At 36.7% G+C, this 19353-nt stretch overlaps 1 protein-coding gene across 2 annotated transcripts in view; it reads left to right on the top strand.

Annotated features, from left to right (window-relative positions):
* ZFAT (zinc finger and AT-hook domain containing) overlaps nucleotides 1–19353 on the top strand; it is a 104767-nt gene that overhangs the window by 81012 nt on the left and 4402 nt on the right. For both annotated transcript variants that reach the window (XM_054287436.1, XM_054287350.1), the window contains 4 exons: nucleotides 1391–1529; nucleotides 7740–7858; nucleotides 9242–9368; nucleotides 11432–11562. In XM_054287436.1, the coding sequence (XP_054143411.1) occupies nucleotides 1391–1529; nucleotides 7740–7858; nucleotides 9242–9368; nucleotides 11432–11562 (516 nt within the window). The remainder of the gene's footprint in view (nucleotides 1–1390; nucleotides 1530–7739; nucleotides 7859–9241; nucleotides 9369–11431; nucleotides 11563–19353) is intronic.

Here is a 19353-nt window from a genome sequence, read left to right on the forward strand (position 1 = left end):
TGTGGAAATTCAGGACATCATCAAGAGAACTGAACACTGGGTTAGATCAATCAGGAGTATTTGTTTAGTGGAGTTCAAAAAATGTTTGCCTCCTTCTAGGCCAGTTGTTTTCATGCTTATCAGGCTCAGAGAAATGTCACTACTTATGTGACCTAATGATCCTTTAATCCATCATATTTCCCAGCTCCATGAATTTGCAATCCTGCTATCCAAGAGCAGGGAACATGCATGACTTGCACAAGTGAGTGCTGCAAGAGCATAGCAGTCTGTCTGCATTTTATTTTCTTTAAAAAATGACAGTTTCAGCAATAGAAAGAGAGTACCCATCTCTGAAATATTGAGTAGCTGAATTTTACAGTACCCTCTGAAGCATAAAGTTAAGGGAGTCTGAACATCACTTTTCTTCCTTATTTTTGCTGTTTGGAACCTGAAGGAAGATCATGAGCAATGAGCTTAGGAGAGTGTTCTAATCAATGTACCCTGACTGCAGACATTTCCCTGCTTTAAATTCAGCTCCTGGATGAACATTTCTGTACCAACCATTTTCTGCTGAGGAACTTTAGGTGGGACTGCTGTGCATGAAACATTTTCCATCCTATTCTGAGGTACTTGACTTTTCCCTGAGGACTTCAGCCAACATCTGCATGCTTTTACCAGGACCTAATGCTTGTGTCAAGCTCCCTATGACTGTGACACATCTCAGTCAGAAAGTTATTATCAAAGGTTAACTTTAGGCTCAAATGTTTGTTTTCTTAATTTTTGTTTATTTAGGAATTTGTCTCTCTGTCAGTTGAAGAGAGATGTGTTCTTAAACAATTAATTAATTTAGTTGCCAAAGTCAGCTCACCAAATGGTCAGAGAAATGCAAATGCCAGGGAAAGGTGAAAGGAAAGGAAAGGAAAGGAAAGGAAAGGAAAGGAAAGGAAAGGAAAGGAAAGGAAAGGAAAGGAAAGGAAAGGAAAGGAAAGGAAAGGAAAGGTGTTAAATTAGATTGGCTGTACAATCATGTTGTACTTTCAGTTATTTTAGTTGTCTTGCTGCTGTTTTTCAGAGCAAAGCTCACAGCAGCTGGGTCATTTCATAGTAGAGAGTCTCCACATGGTCAGACCTGTTAACATCAATTATGAAAGCATACAATTTACTGAATTACAAAAACTGGGTAATATTCTTATAATAGCGAGCGTATTTGTTGTCTTGCAGATAATAAAAAGTACCAAATCTAGGTAATGTTTAGTTACAACTTCAATTTCTTTTGAATTTTCAAGAGTTCCCTTGAAAGATGCCCAAGCCAGAAATGAGCATGGTTTCTTGGGATTAAAACATTGCAGCTTAGCCCAGTATCCTGAAGAGGTGAGGAAATACAGTCCAACATTTTCCTTTTTGCCCCCAGCCCTTCCGCTGTGCACACTGCCACTATTCCTGCAACATATCAGGCTCCCTGAAGAGGCATTACAACAGGAAGCATCCCAATGAAGAGTATGTCAATGCAGGCTCTGGGGAGCCTGCAGCTGAAGCTCTTATCCAGCAAGGTACATCTCCACCAAATAAGATTTGTTGGTTTGGGGTTTTTTTGCTGAAGCAAATTTGCTGTGAAACTAAACTTTTGTGCAGTATGTGTTCTTCAGTTTATTGGGTGCTACATGTTAAATCATTATTCCTTTGTACTAATTCTGAAATGGCCACCTTTTACCCTTCATTCAGTGTCCTTTGTTCTTGGTTTTTAAGGGTGTAGGAACCAAAGTTTTGTTTGACCTTGACTGTGCTATTTGTTGTTGCATACATTTATCATTTACACCTCTTTGTCTCTTTTTGTAAGTCATGTATCCCTGCTTGTTGAAATGTATCCCTGCTTGTTGAAATGAATGATAAATTTCTACCATTCTGCTGATAAATTTCTGTGACAATTCTGCAAGGTTGAACTGGAGGTAAGGTTGAGCAAATATAAGGAAAGGGACTGAAGAGTAAATGGCAGTAAATTGTTCCCCCACTAGAAAAATCTGGGGAGAAGAGAGAGGGCAGGTAAAACAGGTTAGGAATTGTTATGCTCAGAATGTGGTTTATGGGCAAAGGAAGCACACCTTGTCTCTGTAAGTAAGCTAAGAATGTATTAGTAGTAAAGGAGAAATCGCCAGTTTAATTTAGGATTAGTCTGACTCCCATAAGTATCTTTGCTATTCCGCACTGAGTAGATGAACCAAAGCAAACAACTGATTATACAGTCAGGTACATTTATGGGTGTAAAGCTCCTTCAGTTTTAGTGCCTGGTGTGAGGAACATTGAGCAAGAAGAGGAGAAAGCCAGATTAAGTATTAAATTGCATGGAAAATATGTTCATTCTTGGTAAAATTAAGTTTCCTTCTTTGTTACTCGTAATTTTAGAAAGTGTTTTCCCTATTTTTTAGCAGAAACTACCAACAGTTTCGTCTTTTGGAATCTTCAGTTTCTAATTTTGTTGAAGGGAATAGAGACTAAAATAATGCTGTTGTATTAGATAATGAATTAAATGTAATTATTCTAAGGTTACATTGTTTCTAAATGCTATTTCAAATCATTAACACATAACATTTATCTATTGAAGGCATTAATCTTTGTTAAAATACTGAAATCATGACACAAAGATAACTCAGTTGTAGACTCTCCATTTAAACTAGCTCTATAAGGGGAAAATGTATAACTACAATAAGTAATCTGAGTCTGTGTTGGTTTTATTTAACATTTCTTTGTTTCCTTTTGTCAAAAAAAATCCCCAGCCAAATAACTTTCAAAGCAAATATCTATAACAGTGTAGGAATATATAGTATTATTTTATGATTATTTTCACAGGCAGTACCTGTGAAAATAATCATAAAATAATACTATATATTCCTATGGGGAACCTGCAGTTGTTTTAAGCAAGTAATATTTGCTTGGTCAGTACTCAGAGCCTCTGTTTTGTAGTCACCCAGATGAAGGGAAAACTCTTCACCATGGGGAGCTTTGTTTAACTTTCCAAATATCTGAGCTCTGCAAGGAATTATTTGTCTGTAGCTTCTTTTAGGAATAGATATGAGAGAATGAATTCTCCTAGTATAAATTAGGGATCATATTTGCAATGTTTGGAACAAAGAAAATTAATCTTACACTGATTAGGCTTTCCTTCCCCTTTGGGAGCCAGATAAATGCATTTCTGAAGGTAATTCTTTTCCACTGAAACAAAAAACTGCAAAGTTGTTGAGATGCAAGAGTAGCCTTAAAATGGAGACATTGGAGTGAGATGAGAGAGAAGAGTCTTTAACTTTTTCCTGTGGTGGATATCCTTTTCCCACCACACTGGAACATGGGACAGGATGAAATTTAACAAGGTCAAATGTCAGCTTCTGCCCCCACGGTGGAGCAATGCCTGGCACCTGCCTGAGTGGGGACATGAGCCCTGCAGACAGGAATAATCTGGGTGGCAGCAGCTCCCCAGGAGTCAGCAGTGAGCCCAGAGGGCAAATTCCATCCTGGGCTGTATTAAACCATTAAACACAGAATGAGTAGCAGGGAAAAGAGAGGATTATCCTGCTGTGCTCAGGGCTGGGATCACCAGGTGAGGATGTGAAGGTTCATGACTGTGTCCAGAGGGTAACAAAGATGGTGATGGGGCTGGAAGTGATGTCCTGTGAGGAGCACCTGAGGGCACTGGGCTTGTCTGGTTTGGAGGAGGCTCAGGGGTGACCTCATTGATCTCTGACAGCTTCCTGAGGGGGGAAAGAGGAGAGGGAGGTGCTGAGCTCTTCTCCTTGGGATCCAGTGATGGAACATGTTGGAATGGTTCAAAACTGTGCCTGGGAGGCTAAGACTGGACATTAGGAAGCATTTCTTTACTGAGAGGGTGTCACAGACATATTTTCTGAAAAATCCTTTCCTTAGGATTTTTTCTCCTGAGAAGCTGAGAGGCCTCAGGAACAAAATGTAAACAATGGTTATCTGCTGGTGTGGAATGCAGCAGGTGCATCTGTGATTGGTCGCATGTGTTTCTAATTAATAGCCAAATCTGAGCCACAAGCCTTTGTTATCATTCCTTTTCTATTCTTAGCTTAGCTAATGAAATCCTTTCTTCTATTATTTTAGTATAGTTTTAATATAATATATATCATAAAATAATAAATCAAGCCTTCTGAAATGTGGAGTCAGATCCTCTTCTCTTCCCTCATCCTCAGACCCCTGTGAACACGGTCACAAGAAGGTGGTGAAACTGTGGAAGAGGCTTCCCAGAGAGGTGATCAATGCCTGAAGGCTGTCAGTGTTTAAGGGGCATTTGGGCAATGCCCTTAACAACAGTTTTAAGTTTTGGTCACCCCTGAACTGGTCAGGCAGTTGGACTGAATGGTCCTTGTAGGTCCCTCCCAACAGAAACAGCCTTTTCTGTTTTTTCCATCTCTGGCTTTGCATCCTTCTTTCTCTTCCTCTCCTTACACAGCATTTATATTTCCCGTGCTGACAGTAGTGCTGTGCCTGGTTTCCACATTCACCTGTGGAAAAGTCAGGCATTTTAGAGTAGTAATGAGGCATCAAATAAATCCATGTAGGAGCTGTGAAGTCAGTGTCTCTTCTCAGGGCTCTGTAATGAAGAAAGCTATATTAATAGGTGTGATTTCCCACATGCAGCTTCCTTTGCCAACTCAATTTCCTGTTCTGTGATGCATCAGACGTATCTTGCACCTGGGCTCCAAATAAGGCCAGAGATTCCTTATCATGCTATAGAAACATCAATTTTTCTCACTGTGTTGGTATCTCACTGGGGGGAGAATTGTTCGTGGCGGGGGACATTTGCATTTGGAAGTGATAAACATGAATCCTTTTGAAGTTAATGAAAGTTTTCCTGATTTGGAAATCAGAATTTTTTCTGTATTTGGTTCACACAGCACAAACAGATTACTGTGGATATATTCTGCAGTGTGACAAGTTCATATTTGTCCCATATGACACCTGGGTATCATACAGGGTAATAGATGTTAGAAATAGATTTTTTACTGTGAGGTACTGGAACAAATTACCCAGCTAAATTGTGGATGTCCCATGCCTGGAAGTGTTCAAGGCCAGGTTAGATGGGGTCCTGAGCAACCTGGTCTAGTGGAAGGTGTCCCTGCCGATTGGCAGGGAAACAGAACAAGATGAACTTTAAGGTCCCTTCCAGCCCAAACCTTTGGATGACTCTGTGGGTTTATGAGCTGCTTGGGCCAAAAGTTGCACCTTGCTGTCTGACAAGCTTCTGTTTAGTTTGAATTACTGTATTCATAGATCTGAAAAGCAATTTGGGAAAATTATTCATATAAAGGAAAAAGACCTTTCAGGCCTGATATTAAACAAATCCTTTGAAATGAAGAGACTATAGATGAAAAGGAAAAGAAGAGAGTACCAGCAAGCAAAAAGGCTTGAAAAGAAATTGAGAGGGGAAAGGAACAAAGATTAATATCTAATAAAAGCTGTCTATATCTATTTGTATTGTATTCTGCTTTTTCTAAGTTACTTTCTGAGCCCAGAGTGAATTGCGTCACACTTGCTCATCTCCTCTACTCTCAGTTGGTTTTTGACTGCATTGCAGGCACTGCAAATAAACTTAATTGGAAATATTTATATGAATGTAGACTGCTGGACTGTACCCAAGATTCCTAGAATGAGCTTATAAATAAATGAATGATTCATAGAAGAGGGACTGTGTTCATTGGAGTAACTGCATTGCCAAGGATAGACAGCAATATTTAATTTTTGGGCTTGTGGTTAGAAATTGGAATCACCCAGGATCAGAGAAATGCTTGGGATTTTTCAGAGTATGTGTGGGTTTCTTTGTTTAAGTAGAAGTCTATGATCTGACATTTATTTTAGTATTATAAAGTAATTAAGGAAAACAAACAGCATAAGAATTTGTTATATTCTGCAAAGGTGGGAAGAATATTCTATATTACCCACTAGTTTTTCTGCAAGGCCCTGTCTATGTGCTCATTTGATGGCTTATTTTATAGTTTCATTTGCTTTGTACTGGGCAAGTCACATACAAATTTTCCCAAATTGGTTTCTTTTCTCCTCACTGATTCTCCCTCCCATCCATAAACATTTTGTTTACATGTCTGAGTCAGATTTTGGTTTGTGTTTGTGCAGATGCTTTTGCAGGCCATGCATGAGGGTCCAGTTGTGGCCTCAGTGTCCTGTTTTACAGCTCTCATCACGTGCTCCCTTTATAAAAAAATGAGAATTATCTTGTGGAGATTTTAGGCCAATAAATAAAAGAGCACATGCCAATGGAAAGAAGTTGTAGAGCTATGTAATATCTGCCTGCAGTGTTTTGTTACAAGTATCAGTTTTGTTATTGAAAGTAGTAAAGGTGTGTAATTCATTCACACTCTCTGTATGTTAGCCATTATTCTAAAAAATTATCTAGAAATTAATTTTTTTGAGCTGCCATGTCAAGTCACTGACATGGAGTTATATATTACCAGTTGAATTCTATGCCTCTATTACTTATTATTTAATTAAAGTCATAATGACAAAAGTTACAGATTTAATTTACCTGGTGTGTTATTATAATAGTTTTGATATCAAAGCAGAAAAGTGTTCACTGCTCCACAGCAATGTGTTTTTTCTAATACTACAGATGGGTGTGAAATTAATGTGTAATTTCATTTTCGGTAACTGATAATATTATCTAATCTAATCTGTTCTAATGTGAACTTTTTGAGTTTCCTTAGTCAAACTGCTTCAGTTTTGCTTAGAGATGGAATTTTGAGCATCTGCTCTAACAGTGAAGTTTGGTAAAGACTTAGCAAAGAAGAGGGTTAGTGTAGTAACAGTAAGTTTCACTGAAAGTCTCTCTCACCTTAGAGACTGGATGTAGTTACCTTCTGTTTTATCAAAATAAAAATTTTGTTTCTTTTCACCTGGTTACCATATGGTAGCTTTCCATTAATGTAAAATGAGATGTTTTTTCTAATTGCCTTGTCCATAAAGGACTGTGCAGCCAGGTCTTGGCTTATATCCAGCTTCTGTGGGTGTGTTTGATGCCTTGGAACATGATGTGGAGTCAGGCTTGTGGTAGCTCAGTTCCTGCTATTAGATTTGTTACAGTGAGTTCTGGCCACCTAATGCAACAATTTATCACATGCAGGTTATTCATGTTGTCTTAAGTCAATAGAGGGAAAAAAAAAGAAATAATTATTTGTATAATTACAAGCAAGTGAGATCTGACATTTGACCAAAAAAATTTCATAAGCAAAAGAAGTAAAAGCTCTTTAATCTTGTATAAAAAATTGGATTTTCATGATTTTATAATGCTTAGATTTTTTACCTGTAATACTGCACACTCACACATTAAACATTGTGCTAACTTCTTGCTGTGCATTATTTTGTAGACAGAAAAATTTATTTACAGTTTGCCTGATAACAGAAATCTCAAGAACAAAGATATTTGGGTAAAGAGAATATTGCATTGTTAATGCCTTCTAGTTTACTTTGCTAATGAAAAAAAAACAATGTTTGTTTTGAAACTTGAGAAAACTAGAACAGGTGTATTAGAGAAGGCACATTTAAAAAATATTACTAAAGTATGCCACTGATGTGTATGTTAAATATTAACATATTTCACATTGGACAAACGGTTAAAAGAAAACATTTTACAGTTACATGGCTTGATTGACATGGGATCAAATTAAGCAGGTTGTTCCTCTGTTGAGAAAGAATTTATATGAAAATAACTCAAAGAATTTATTTGTGTTTTCTTGTAGGTGGCATTAAGTGTCCTGTTTGCAGCTTTGTGTATGGTACAAAATGGGAGTTCAACAGACATCTTAAAAACAAGCATGGAATGAAGTTGGTGGAGAATGATGGGGAGACCAAATGGGAGGTAAAGCAAAATAACAATGGCTTTGACCCTTAAATTTTTTTAAATTCTGGGGAGAAAAGTAAGGATAAAAATAAGAAGTGTAAAAAAATGTGGTTCTGACTTTATATAAGATCAGAAAGTTGTGGAATCTTATCTTTGCTTGAATGCACGTCTTCTGTGTATGTTAAATTTTAATATATGGTAGGGTTAACAGCCTTGTAAATGCTTATTTTTGCATTTTAGGCTTCTAGTCCTCTGTTTGCAGCAGAAAGGGTGAAAGCTTTATTAAATAAAGAGAAATTGAAAAACTTCCTGCATTTTGTAATATGCTGAATATTCGCTGGTGTTAACTGTAAGATGAGCAAAGCTGCAGGAAAAAACTTATGTCTTGGTCCAGAGAAGGCTAGAATCTAGAAAACTGAATTTTTAAATTGACCAGCTGAAAAAAATATCATGTTATGTAGAGTAAGTCTTCTATGATATGCTCTGTGTTTTCAGCTTCAATCCTGGAGATGCAGAATCGATGAGAAAACCACAGATTTAGACACTTTTATTAAAAAATTATGGTTGGCCAGAGGAGTGTCTTCTACTGCCCAAGCAGGCTGATTTTGATATCCAGTGAGAGGAAAAAGCCAGGAGTCAACTGCAGCTGTTTTAGGCCTCTTCTGCTAAATTTCAGTCTAGCCCCCATCACAAATCTGAAGCCTGATTTGGAAGAGCTGACCTGCAGGTCTTGTCTAACACTTACTCAGTATCCACACACAGAAGGATAAGTCTTTGGAAAACACTGGAGTAGGTTCTATTTGGACAGCTGTTCAAAGACGTAGGACAAGCATTTTAAAATGCAACCCTTCAAAGTCCTTTATCCATATTCCAAATTATTATCTGTACACTTTGCCTGTAGCTGCCCAAAGCTGGAAAAATAAGAGGACATCCTGGGTGCAAGAATGACTCTGTTGCTGAATTTGCAATAGAATCTCATCAGAGCAGGAATATATATTGACAGCTTGTCTTGAAAAAAACATAGTTTATGGAAAGGATAACTTTGCAGAAACAAGATGCCAATTTTTTTCAAGTTTCTGAAGTGTTTTAGCATATATGCAATATAAATTCATTTTGCTCAAAAGGTCTTTGGTAAACTCTGGTACAGTACAAGTCTGTTGTTAGTTTAAGATAACTGTGCAACAAAAATAAGGTCAAAATAACTTTGCATCCTTAAAGCAACTTTTGAAGTAGAATCCAGAAGAACACTGTGAGATGATTATCCTGTCTCCCATGTAACACTCTTCTTGAATTCTGTTTCATCCACTATAGCTCTTGTTACAGTATTTGTTGTCCAAACTCATTCTTGTTGCTGTTAAATCACTGAAATGAGATTATTCATGCCTTGGCTTTGTTTCCAAGTTGACTGCTGAGGTTTCTGAAGAAGCATCCACTCAGTATCTCCATATCACAGAGGCTGGAGAAGATGTTCAAGGCACTCAAGCTGCTGTGGCTGCATTACAGAACCTCAGATACACTTCTGAGAACAGTAAGTTACCTTTTTCCTAGGTTGGAACACAAATACACCTTTTATTTTCCAAAATATAAAATTATTTTGAGTGTACAATATACAGCCTTCTGTAATCTCCTATTAAAAATTTTGAAATAAGTCATCCAGAACTTAATTCTGGGGAGTTATATTTTCTTTAAGTATAAATTAAAAATTATAATTCATTATGAATTCCTATATCCTGAAGTCATTAATACTTATCACTGCCTGTTTTGCACTTTATTATTAGCTGTGTGGAATTTCCTGCCTATATTATTAAATATGCTGTGAAATTAGCTATCTTGGCAGACTAGATGGCGTGTATCTAATGACAATTCTCTGGCTATTATTTTTCTCTCTCTCTGGCTTTAGTCAGCAAGACTGCAGGAGTGACATGGTGGAATAGCTCATTTACCATGTTCCCAAGGCAGCACTAACAATCTCAATTTTGGTGGTACACAAAATTAAGTGAACTATTCTGTACCTGAGAAGGAAAAGAGTAGTATTAGATAATGTCTGCCAAGTGATAAATAGCAAAAGCCAGGAGAAAAGAAAAAAAAGGCCAGATTTCTGAGAGTGTAAAAACACCAGACTAGAGTAGGTGTTCCTAGGTGTTTTTTTTAAATTTTTTCTAATACATATAAGTAAATGCCCTGGTTATGAAAAGACAACATTTTACAATTGTTTATCATTGTAGTCTTTATAGTTCACAATACAGATACATGGCAAAAACTCTCAGTTTTTATGGATTTTCCCAATATGTTGCAATTAAATTACATTACTGCCAGTTTCTGTATATTACTTTAGTGAGTTGAGATTCTGAATAAGTGAAAACTTCTTGAGAACTTTTTTAAAACTTCTTCATATCTAAATTAAAATAAGTATTTTCATGGAATGTACTGTAGTCTTTATTTTAAGCATGAAGCTATAATTTTTTGAGTAATTTTCTTTCTAGAGCATCCAACTTCAGATACTCTTCCAACATATTCCCTCTTAGTATAAAACCAGTAGTATCTTGTCTAAAGGCAGTTTTATAGTTAAAAAACCCCAAAGCAAGCAAACCTTTTTCAGTACTCAGATACATTTGTTTCTTACATCAATAACAAAATATAGCTACTTTTCTATTTGAAATTAAATTATCTGACATAGATTGCCTATACTATCACAGTATCAACCTAAGTTTAAAAGAGCTTAAGTTAGGAAATTAGATTTATTCTATTTTCTATCTTTTTTCTATCTCTGACAGTGATTAAAGCAAATATAAGACAGCTTTACATGGCCCTGACAGTTTCTTTCCCTGTCTGACATCTCCCTCATGCTGACAGTGGGCATGAGGGAAGGGTGGGCCATTGGTGGGAATTTGTATTCCTGCATAACAGAAACCATTTTTCTGCATTCAGGTCTTTTACACCTTGTGAAAAGTGAGAGTACAACTATTTTGTTTGGGATTTTTTGTAAACATCCCTTTCCTTTGGCAGGGCTGCACACACCAGAGAATTTTTTAAAAAGGACAGACATGCTCTGATCCAGTGTTTATAAAGTGATCAGTATGAGTTTTCCCAAGCAATTAACCTTTTCCTTCAGCAGCTTAGTGATAAAACTACTTCATTTAGGTTGAGGGGTACTGCAGAAGACCAGACAGAGGGTAAACACAGGTTTCTAAAATACCAAATGGCTGTTATGGTTATAGGTATACAAGTAGGTTCTGTGTAAGGTGAATGTCTGGTAAATACACATTTGGATTTTTCAACTCCTGCAGCTTCCTAATTTACAGTTCCTGCTATGACTTGTGGCTGTTGTTTCTTTTTTCAATGTACTCTTTTAGATCTCTTTCAAATAGGCACAGAAGTGATCAGTGTGGCTGCACTTGCTGATTCATGCATTCCCTGGGCAAATTTGTTTTGTGAATACTTCCCTGCCATACATCTGTTATTAAAATGTCACATTATTGAGCTTTTTGGATTATACCAACAGCACTGCAAGTCAGGGCTGTGCTGTTTGATTCACACAGCCTCAGAACTGTTCTCCTGTGACGATCTTATGGCTGCTGTCTTTTTGATAAGGTGAAAGACTGGATCCAGCAGCTGTAAACATCCTGCAGCAGATCATTGAGTTGGGTTCAGAGTCCCATGATGCCACTGCAGTGGCTTCTGTCGTTACCATGGCACCTGGCACGGTGACAGTGGTGAAGCAGGTGAGAGCTCCTTTCTTCTCTAAACCAGACACATTCAATTTTCATATATTCACTGTGAAATGGGTGTTACTTTGCAAGGGAAAAATTTTAAATGATCATTCAAGATACATTGAGAACTTTTCCTGATTTTTCACTGGGTGTTGTGTGTATGGGTGTTTACATGTCCAAGCACATACATGTTTATACATATATGCACATATATCTTCATACATCTAAAAATGCATATAGTTTTGTGTGTATATAAAATATGAATGAATAAATACACCTGTATGTGTATGTAGGTATGTGTGTGAAAATACAACTTTTTTTTAGCAGGTGTTATCAGGTTTTATAAAATAACATACTTATATTTTGTGCAGACACTTAATCCCATTGTCATCTAAAAGATTCAGGTGGTCCTTGGTGCAGCAAGCAAAAGGAAATAATTTTTAAATTGAGGTGCCTGTTGGGTTCAAACATCATGGCTTTTGCTCAGTATTTCCTCCTCACAGGTGTCTGCTAATTTCCATTTTTCATTCTCCTCTTTGTGTTCTTTACACTCTGCTTGTTCCTTCTCTTTCAACACAGCTCTTTGCTTACCCCTTTCCCCACTGATTCACTGGGGTCTCTGCACTCAGTGGTTGACAGGTGATGAAAAGAAAAGTATATGTGAAGTTTTAACTTCCCAAAGAGTTTAAGTAACTCTTTTTATTTAAATGAACCAGTACTGATTATTCTGAGTGCTGAAATGAACTTTTGAGTTCAGCATTTTTTGTAGTGTTTTGAACATGGAGTTCATGAGAGCTCCACAGAAGTGTGAAGTTCATGGTCTGTGAAGTACTTGGATAATTCCTAAGCTTGCTGCCCAAATGTCACAAAAACATGGCAGAATTTGAAGTCAGAGCATTTTCAGATGTTCCTTTGCAATACTTAACAGGTATTTTGAGTAGAAACTATGTAAGAGTTTAGGGCTTTTTTGTAGAATAACATATCCAAACTTGGAAACTAAATTCAGTCATTAAAAAGAGGAGACAGTGTGGTCCAATTATGTGCAAGTTTCAAAACAACTTTTATAGTACAGCCACTACCAACATGCTGCTGTGCTATAGAGATGACCTGTTTAGGGGTTGAATGCAATATTAGTCATTGGTGCTTGTTAATATCATTGAAATTAGTTCTTCCCTAAAGAAATTCATCTTTTAGGCTGTTGTACTAAAGGTATAGGAGAAAGTGGTTGCTGAAGGAGAGCTGCCTAGAGAATGTTTTGATATCTGAGTGTTGAAGTTTAAATATACAGGTATTAACTCTGATCAATATCTGAGTCATCATAAAATCTATTGACTTCTTTGTTGGACACTCTGAATTTACTGGTAACTTTTTCTAAGTAAATATTTCTATTCCAAATAATTTTCTTCTTCAGTTTTCAATCCATATTTCTAGCCTTTTGAGTTTGCAGACTGCTAAGCCTTAATCACTTCTTTTTCCCTGTATACATCAGTGACTCTCAGTGATATCCAACTCTTACAAGCACCACTCCTGCATTAAATGAAATATTGAATTCTCAGAGCACAGAATCTCTTGCTAACTTTTCTTTTTATGCCTCGTTATCCACTCCCTTTAGAATCTTCTACATTTTTAAAATTTTTCTTTTTATTTTTCTCTTTTCTTTTTTATTTTATTTTTTCTATAGAAATTGGTTTTTTTATCATAGTCTGGTCTGTTATACAGCTGTAGTTACTTTCCAGCTCTTGTCTTCCAACCAGAAAATTGCTTCAGAGTTTTAGGCACACCCAATTTTAATCTGAGGGAAAGAAGTCTTTAAATGTTTTAATCCTCCCCTATTAGAAACTGTCAGGTTTTTTCTTCAATGCTGAGTTGCTTTCTGTGGGATATCCTCATTTGTAGCTATGACTTGGTTGGGTTTTAATTATCATAGGTTCCTAATTGTTAACCTTTAGATATGTTCATATTTCACTTTCCCACTGGAAAATGTATTCCATACTTTCTTCTGTGACCTTCAGCTTCTCTTGTGGATTGTGAGACAAAGAATTCATTCAGGGTGTCAGCAATCTCTCAACATCATCTGTCACTGAATTTCCACTCCTGCTTTTTAATGGCCTCACAGAGTCCTTGCTTAGCAGCTTGGGTCCATTTTTTCTTTCCTTAACAACATTTATTGTAGTTGTCCTGATTTTTATGATGTTTGTTTGTTTCTTTCTTTTTCTCTAAGGACATACATTACCCATTTCTAAAATCAGTTCTTACTTTCAAATCTCATTTCTAGCTAGCCTTTGCAAGTTTCCTTCATATTTCTCTATTTGCAGCAAGAAATTTCTTCTAATTCTAAACTACTAGAATGTTTCAGAAGGATTTTTTTCTTTTTGGTGTAAATGTTACACTACAGTGTTCTATTTTTGTCTCCCCTTTCCTCCCTGGAAATTTATTTCTCCCACAGCTGTCCTTGTCCTTTCTTTTAACTCATAAAATTCCCATTTACACTTTATCCTTAAAATCTTGTATAAATCCAGCTGTATCTCTCAGTAATGCTGCAATGCTCGTGCTTTAGCACTTTCCTAACCTGTGTGCTCACATACCTTCAGTGTGCTGTGCTTGTAGATCCTAAGGTTAATGCAAGAATTTTGCCTCCAGGAACAAACTCTGTATTTATCCTTAAGTCCTTTTCAGCATCTTGGAAGATATGAGGTGTATTAATTAGGTCTAAATGGTGTAATTTTAAAATTGTTTTCTACTAGGTCACAGGACATAAAGGATACCATGTTTGAGGAGTTCTCCTGGTAAATTACTGTTCTGCTTGTAATCTTAATGCAAGTACACTAAATTATAAATACACATTATACTAGAGTTGAAATCAAGATCAGATTGTCCTTCACAGCTCCTGAATTGCATGTCTAGAACAAAATTTCAGTTCTGACTTAGGAAACTTTATTTCTTGTTTATACGAATGATTATATTAAAGAAAAGGCTTTGACAACATAACAGTAACCAATTGCAGCCAGAATTGGGATTCAGCTTATGATTTTAAACCCCAAAAATGCAAAGTTATCCCTGCTTAGCTTGGGTTATGTTTGGTAAATAAGAATCATTGTTGGCTCTGTTAGTGTCACGTGTATGAAACCTTTCCAAGGTTTTGTCTGGAGCCTGAAATGATTTTATCTTAATTTTGCTGTGACTCAATATACTAATCTGTTATCAAAGTTATTTTTTTTCTAATTTAGGATAAATCCAGTTGTGTGAGCTCTGAAAATATGCAGCTGCCAAGGAGTGTAATATAAATATCTCATCAAATGCCTGAGGAAAAAAAGTTAGTAATGTGAAGTTTTACCAATATGATCTGAGACTGGCAAAAATCCCCTTTGAAGGTTTGATCACAGCATGGCAGGAGAAGTCCATCCTTGTTCAGTTACTAGGGACCCACTCTGGATCTCTCTGTCAAAGATGAAGATACTTCTTCATGGCAGGACATTTGAGTTGTTCTGCTCTGCTTAAAGGTGAAAAAGGTAGCAAGGTGGAGAAAAGGAGAGAGGACAGAGTGCTGAGTTTGAAGAACAGCTAGGAAAGAGCTTAATAAATGCTTAGAAAGCCAGGTAATACTCTTTATAGTGGATGGTAAATACAGGTAAGAGACTGTGGAGAAAGGAGTTTGGTGGGAACAGCCCATGGGAAGGTGAAGGGACTGGAAGGGTAAAACAGAGACTTTCCTTTCTGCACATTCCACTCTCTGTGTCCTGTTACAGATGTACTTTTGCCCTTGTGCCTTAGGGTAGAGATTGATTCATTTGGTTTTTTTGTTTATTTAGCTAGAAGAGGCTGTTCAATCCATTATTTATAAGCGTGGACTGTTTTCCTGGCTTACATGCCAAGCATAAGCAGTAAGGCCAGTATCAACCCCCCTTGATTTACAGTCTCTGCAGGCCTGTGCTCAAAGACTGGTTTTTCACACAAAATCTGTGTGTTAACTAGAATAGAGATAGTGTTTCACTACAAACTCCCTTGATGTTCAGTTGTTTCTTTCAGTTAGAATGTACATCAGACAAGGATATTAATTGCTCCATAAAAAAGTTTCTTTCAATTTAAACATGTGTTTGATTTAAATACTAAGTTTCTTGTGAGGAAACATCACCCTCAGAAATGAACAGCCCTAATATGTTATTTTTGCAGAGGAGATTCTTTTAGTGTGTAGTGCTGTAACTCTCCAAGGAAACAATATTCAAAGTGCATATTCTTGGTTTCACAATATATGAAGATTATCCTTAAAAGCTTAGTTCCTGAATCCCTCAGGATCCCTGCATTGACCAGAACGTCAAAAGTGTTTCCTCTTCTTGGTCTGTGTCCCTCAGCTCTAGTTTCTCTCCCAGTGCTCTTCCATTTCTAGTGTTTGTTAACAGGAATGTTTAATGGCAGCAATATGCTACCTGATTTAATTAACTTATTTTTTTCATAAATACAGTTTATTTCTTGTATTTGATTTCTTTGATGCAGAGTTGAAAGCATGTAGGATTCTCTATCCAAATATGAGGGGGTTTTTTTCCATCAGATTACTGCTACAGAGCAGTAGAATTTTTGGATTGCAAACCAAAGGTTTACATTGCTATGCACTGTAGTAACCAGTTAAATTGGGTTGCATGTTATCTGTTTTTCAGGGTTTTCCTCATGTTCATAGTGATGGACAAATCTGCTGGTAATTCATTTTTTCTTAGGTCTGTGATACTGCACTGTGTTTGTGTGCTCTAGAACCATCACTTATAGCTCACTCTGAAGATGGCTGAGAAGTTTCTGTTAATCATTAGTCATTATTATTAAAAGGTGATCATATCAGCCTTTCTGCACACTTGTTCATCAGAAGTTCACTTTATTTTTCAACTCTGTGGGATGTCTTTTCTATTTTTCAAGCCAGAGAGCTGATTTCCTCCTCAGGAACATTGTTGGGCCTTGCTGCAGGTGAATACCTAAATGGTGTCAATTTGTTCTGAATGATGACTCCTCTATGGTTTCTCATTTCAACCTTTTAGCTACAATGATTGCCCAAGCCATCATTATTTTATGCTTCAGTTAATTCTGACATTCAGAGCTTATGTTTTATCCCTTTTGTATTCTTTCAGGAAAAAAACCTCAAAGATTACTTTCTCTCCTCTTCTTGTCATTGCCTTCTCTTATGCTGTTTACTTGATGTTCCTTTTTATGCCACATCAAACAAAATCTTGTTTTCCTTTCCTGAATTTTTTACTCCTTTCCGACTTAAGAGTCCCATTTCTCATTAGCTGTAAAGATTTTGTCTCCTACCTTTGCTCAGTCCAAGAAGATTTAGCTGCTTATTACTTTTTTCAAATAATTTTCTAATGTTTCCATATTGTGCTTAGTTGTGTGGATTTTTAATGAGGAGCAATTTGTACCTCATTGTCTTCTCTCAATTACTTGTCAAGAATATGATGGCAGCAATTATCTGTGAATAGTCTGTTGTATATTGACACCAATGCCTGGCACTCTGAACTACCACTGTCTCATTTATGTTTTACTCTCTCACCTCCCCTTTTCTAGGTCTGCTTACTTTGTCTTGTTTTATACTGAAATGATACTGAAATTATAAGGCCTTTGGGGCATGAACTACTCTTTTCATGTAGCATAGCTGATGCAATGCATGTCCTGATCCAAAGCTACATAAATATTAACAATAAAGTGCAGTAGTTGGCTGCTGAATTATCTTTCTTTTCCTTCCACTCAGAAAGATGAGACAGAACTGATGCTTTTACTACTTCTGTAGACTGAAGTGAAAGGTTAAATCTATTTCTGAAAAGGACAGTAACCTTTTTTTAACTTAGACATAATGTGTTCTGGAGAATAAGTATATCAGCTATTACAATAACTAAACAGATCTCTATCAGAAGATAACCAGAAAATATTGGATTTCCATGTGCTTCAACCTTTATTTTAGCTGCTTTTATCCTTTTTTTCTGTGATCTCCAGTAAACACCTACCATGGTAAGTCACTTTCTTCAAAGTGACAGCAGTAGGAAGGCAGAGCAAAGATTATACACCAGCTCAAAGCAGATCACAGAAAAGAATTTTATAGCATAGCGCATCTTCAAAAGTAAATGCCTATTATTAGCATGGCTGTCACATCAGAGGCTGCTGAGCATTGTGCTTCAGCAGCACACCTTGTATTTCAGTCTGCTTGGATTGGTCCTGATGTGGTGATGGGTGCTGGTGGCAATCTAGAAAATTTGCCAGTACAGGCAGTTATGTACATGCTGATTGTCAATTTTGTAGTCTTAGTTGCTTTAGAACACAGAGCAGTCTGATGCTTCCTGTGGCAGTAACAGCAATGGAAAGTTTAAAATGGGGCAGTGAGGCCCTGTTTCCTCAGCCTTTGAGGAGTTCTCATCTCTGTAAGGGACAGATAAAATGTCAGTCAAGATCACTGTCCTGTTAGAGTTCCTAAAACAACGGCAGTGTTGCCATTCTGCCTCAAAAGGAGGTGGGGTGACCCAGCCATGTCCAGCCACAGTCCCTCTGTTGGGATATATTCAACCAGCCAATTGCTATAACATTTTAAAAATCTGCATCAACAGTATGAAGATTTGTTTGTCCCCTTGCTGTTTTTATTTTATGCAAAGCAACTCTTTCATACTCAAGCCTCTTATTATTCCAAAACCATTATGCACCAGATTGTCTTTGTTTTGTAGCTCATCATAGAGATTCAAATGATCAAATTACAGAGTTTTCTGTGTGTCTTTTTCACAGAATATAACTGTATGTAAACCAGAACTGAGAAAAAGTTGAAATTATTCAAATTATGCTGAACAAAGCTTATGGGCACCAATGTAAGCTGACACATCACATATCCAGGTGTTCTCTGTGATCTAAATTCCTTTCATTTTAATCCTTTCTGCAGATATTTTGTATATTTTCTTACTAATATTTTATGATATAAATAGGAGCATCTGCAGCCTAGTTGTAAGGTTTTGGAAATCTGAAAGATCTCTGTGACTAACTTTTCTGCTTCATGGTGAACTCAAAAGCAGCATTCAATCTGAAATCAAGAGAGAGATTCCACTGAGGATTTGGGTACAGGTCCAGCAAAACTGTTTTGAGCACAATGGACCTGGAACTCCTGCTGACTTCAAGTAAAATTGAAGATATAACAGTATTTCACAAAATGAGCTCTAGAGTAAGGAAAATGCTTTAGCATCTTACTGCAAATATTTTTTTCTTATTCCTTTTCAGGAAAGGAAAGAAGTATGTTTTCCTCAATGGCTTGAATTCATTTATTTCAAATTTAAAAATACTTTCTTGTTTTGAGAGAAAAAGATTCCTCTAAGAGAGACCCATTTGTAATGAATACTTCCATGTATTTGGATGGTCTTTGGATATGTAAATTAAGAACATTTGGAATATAGAGATTTAGCTTCTTATGAAAACATGGTGGTGAAAGTCCCATTGGCTTTTGTGAGAGACAGATTTAGTTAATAAAGAATATTTATGCAGGTACTGACTTGATTTAATGTGCCAGCTTTGTGTGGCTTCAGCTCCTTGCTGGCATTCTTTAATGAAGGATAAGCAGACAGATGCTTTTCAGCTGACTCTCACACAGAAAAGAGGTCTTGGATGCTGCTCTTCAGAAGATTTCAGAAGCCAATAAAGAGAATTGAGTGTGGTGACTTCGTTCATTCAGATGGCAGCTGTCCCACTGTTTCATCAGTTTGAGGGATGTAAATTAACATTTTGAGATTATTCCCTGTGGAACAATCTAATAGGAACCAAGCAGAAGCATGTAAACATTGAACTGATTTGAAA

Source organism: Melozone crissalis, unplaced genomic scaffold, assembly GCF_028551555.1.
Source record: "Melozone crissalis strain CALT ecotype California unplaced genomic scaffold, PUWL_Pcris_2 ptg000002l_1, whole genome shotgun sequence".
Classification (NCBI taxonomy): Eukaryota; Metazoa; Chordata; class Aves; order Passeriformes; family Passerellidae; genus Melozone; species Melozone crissalis.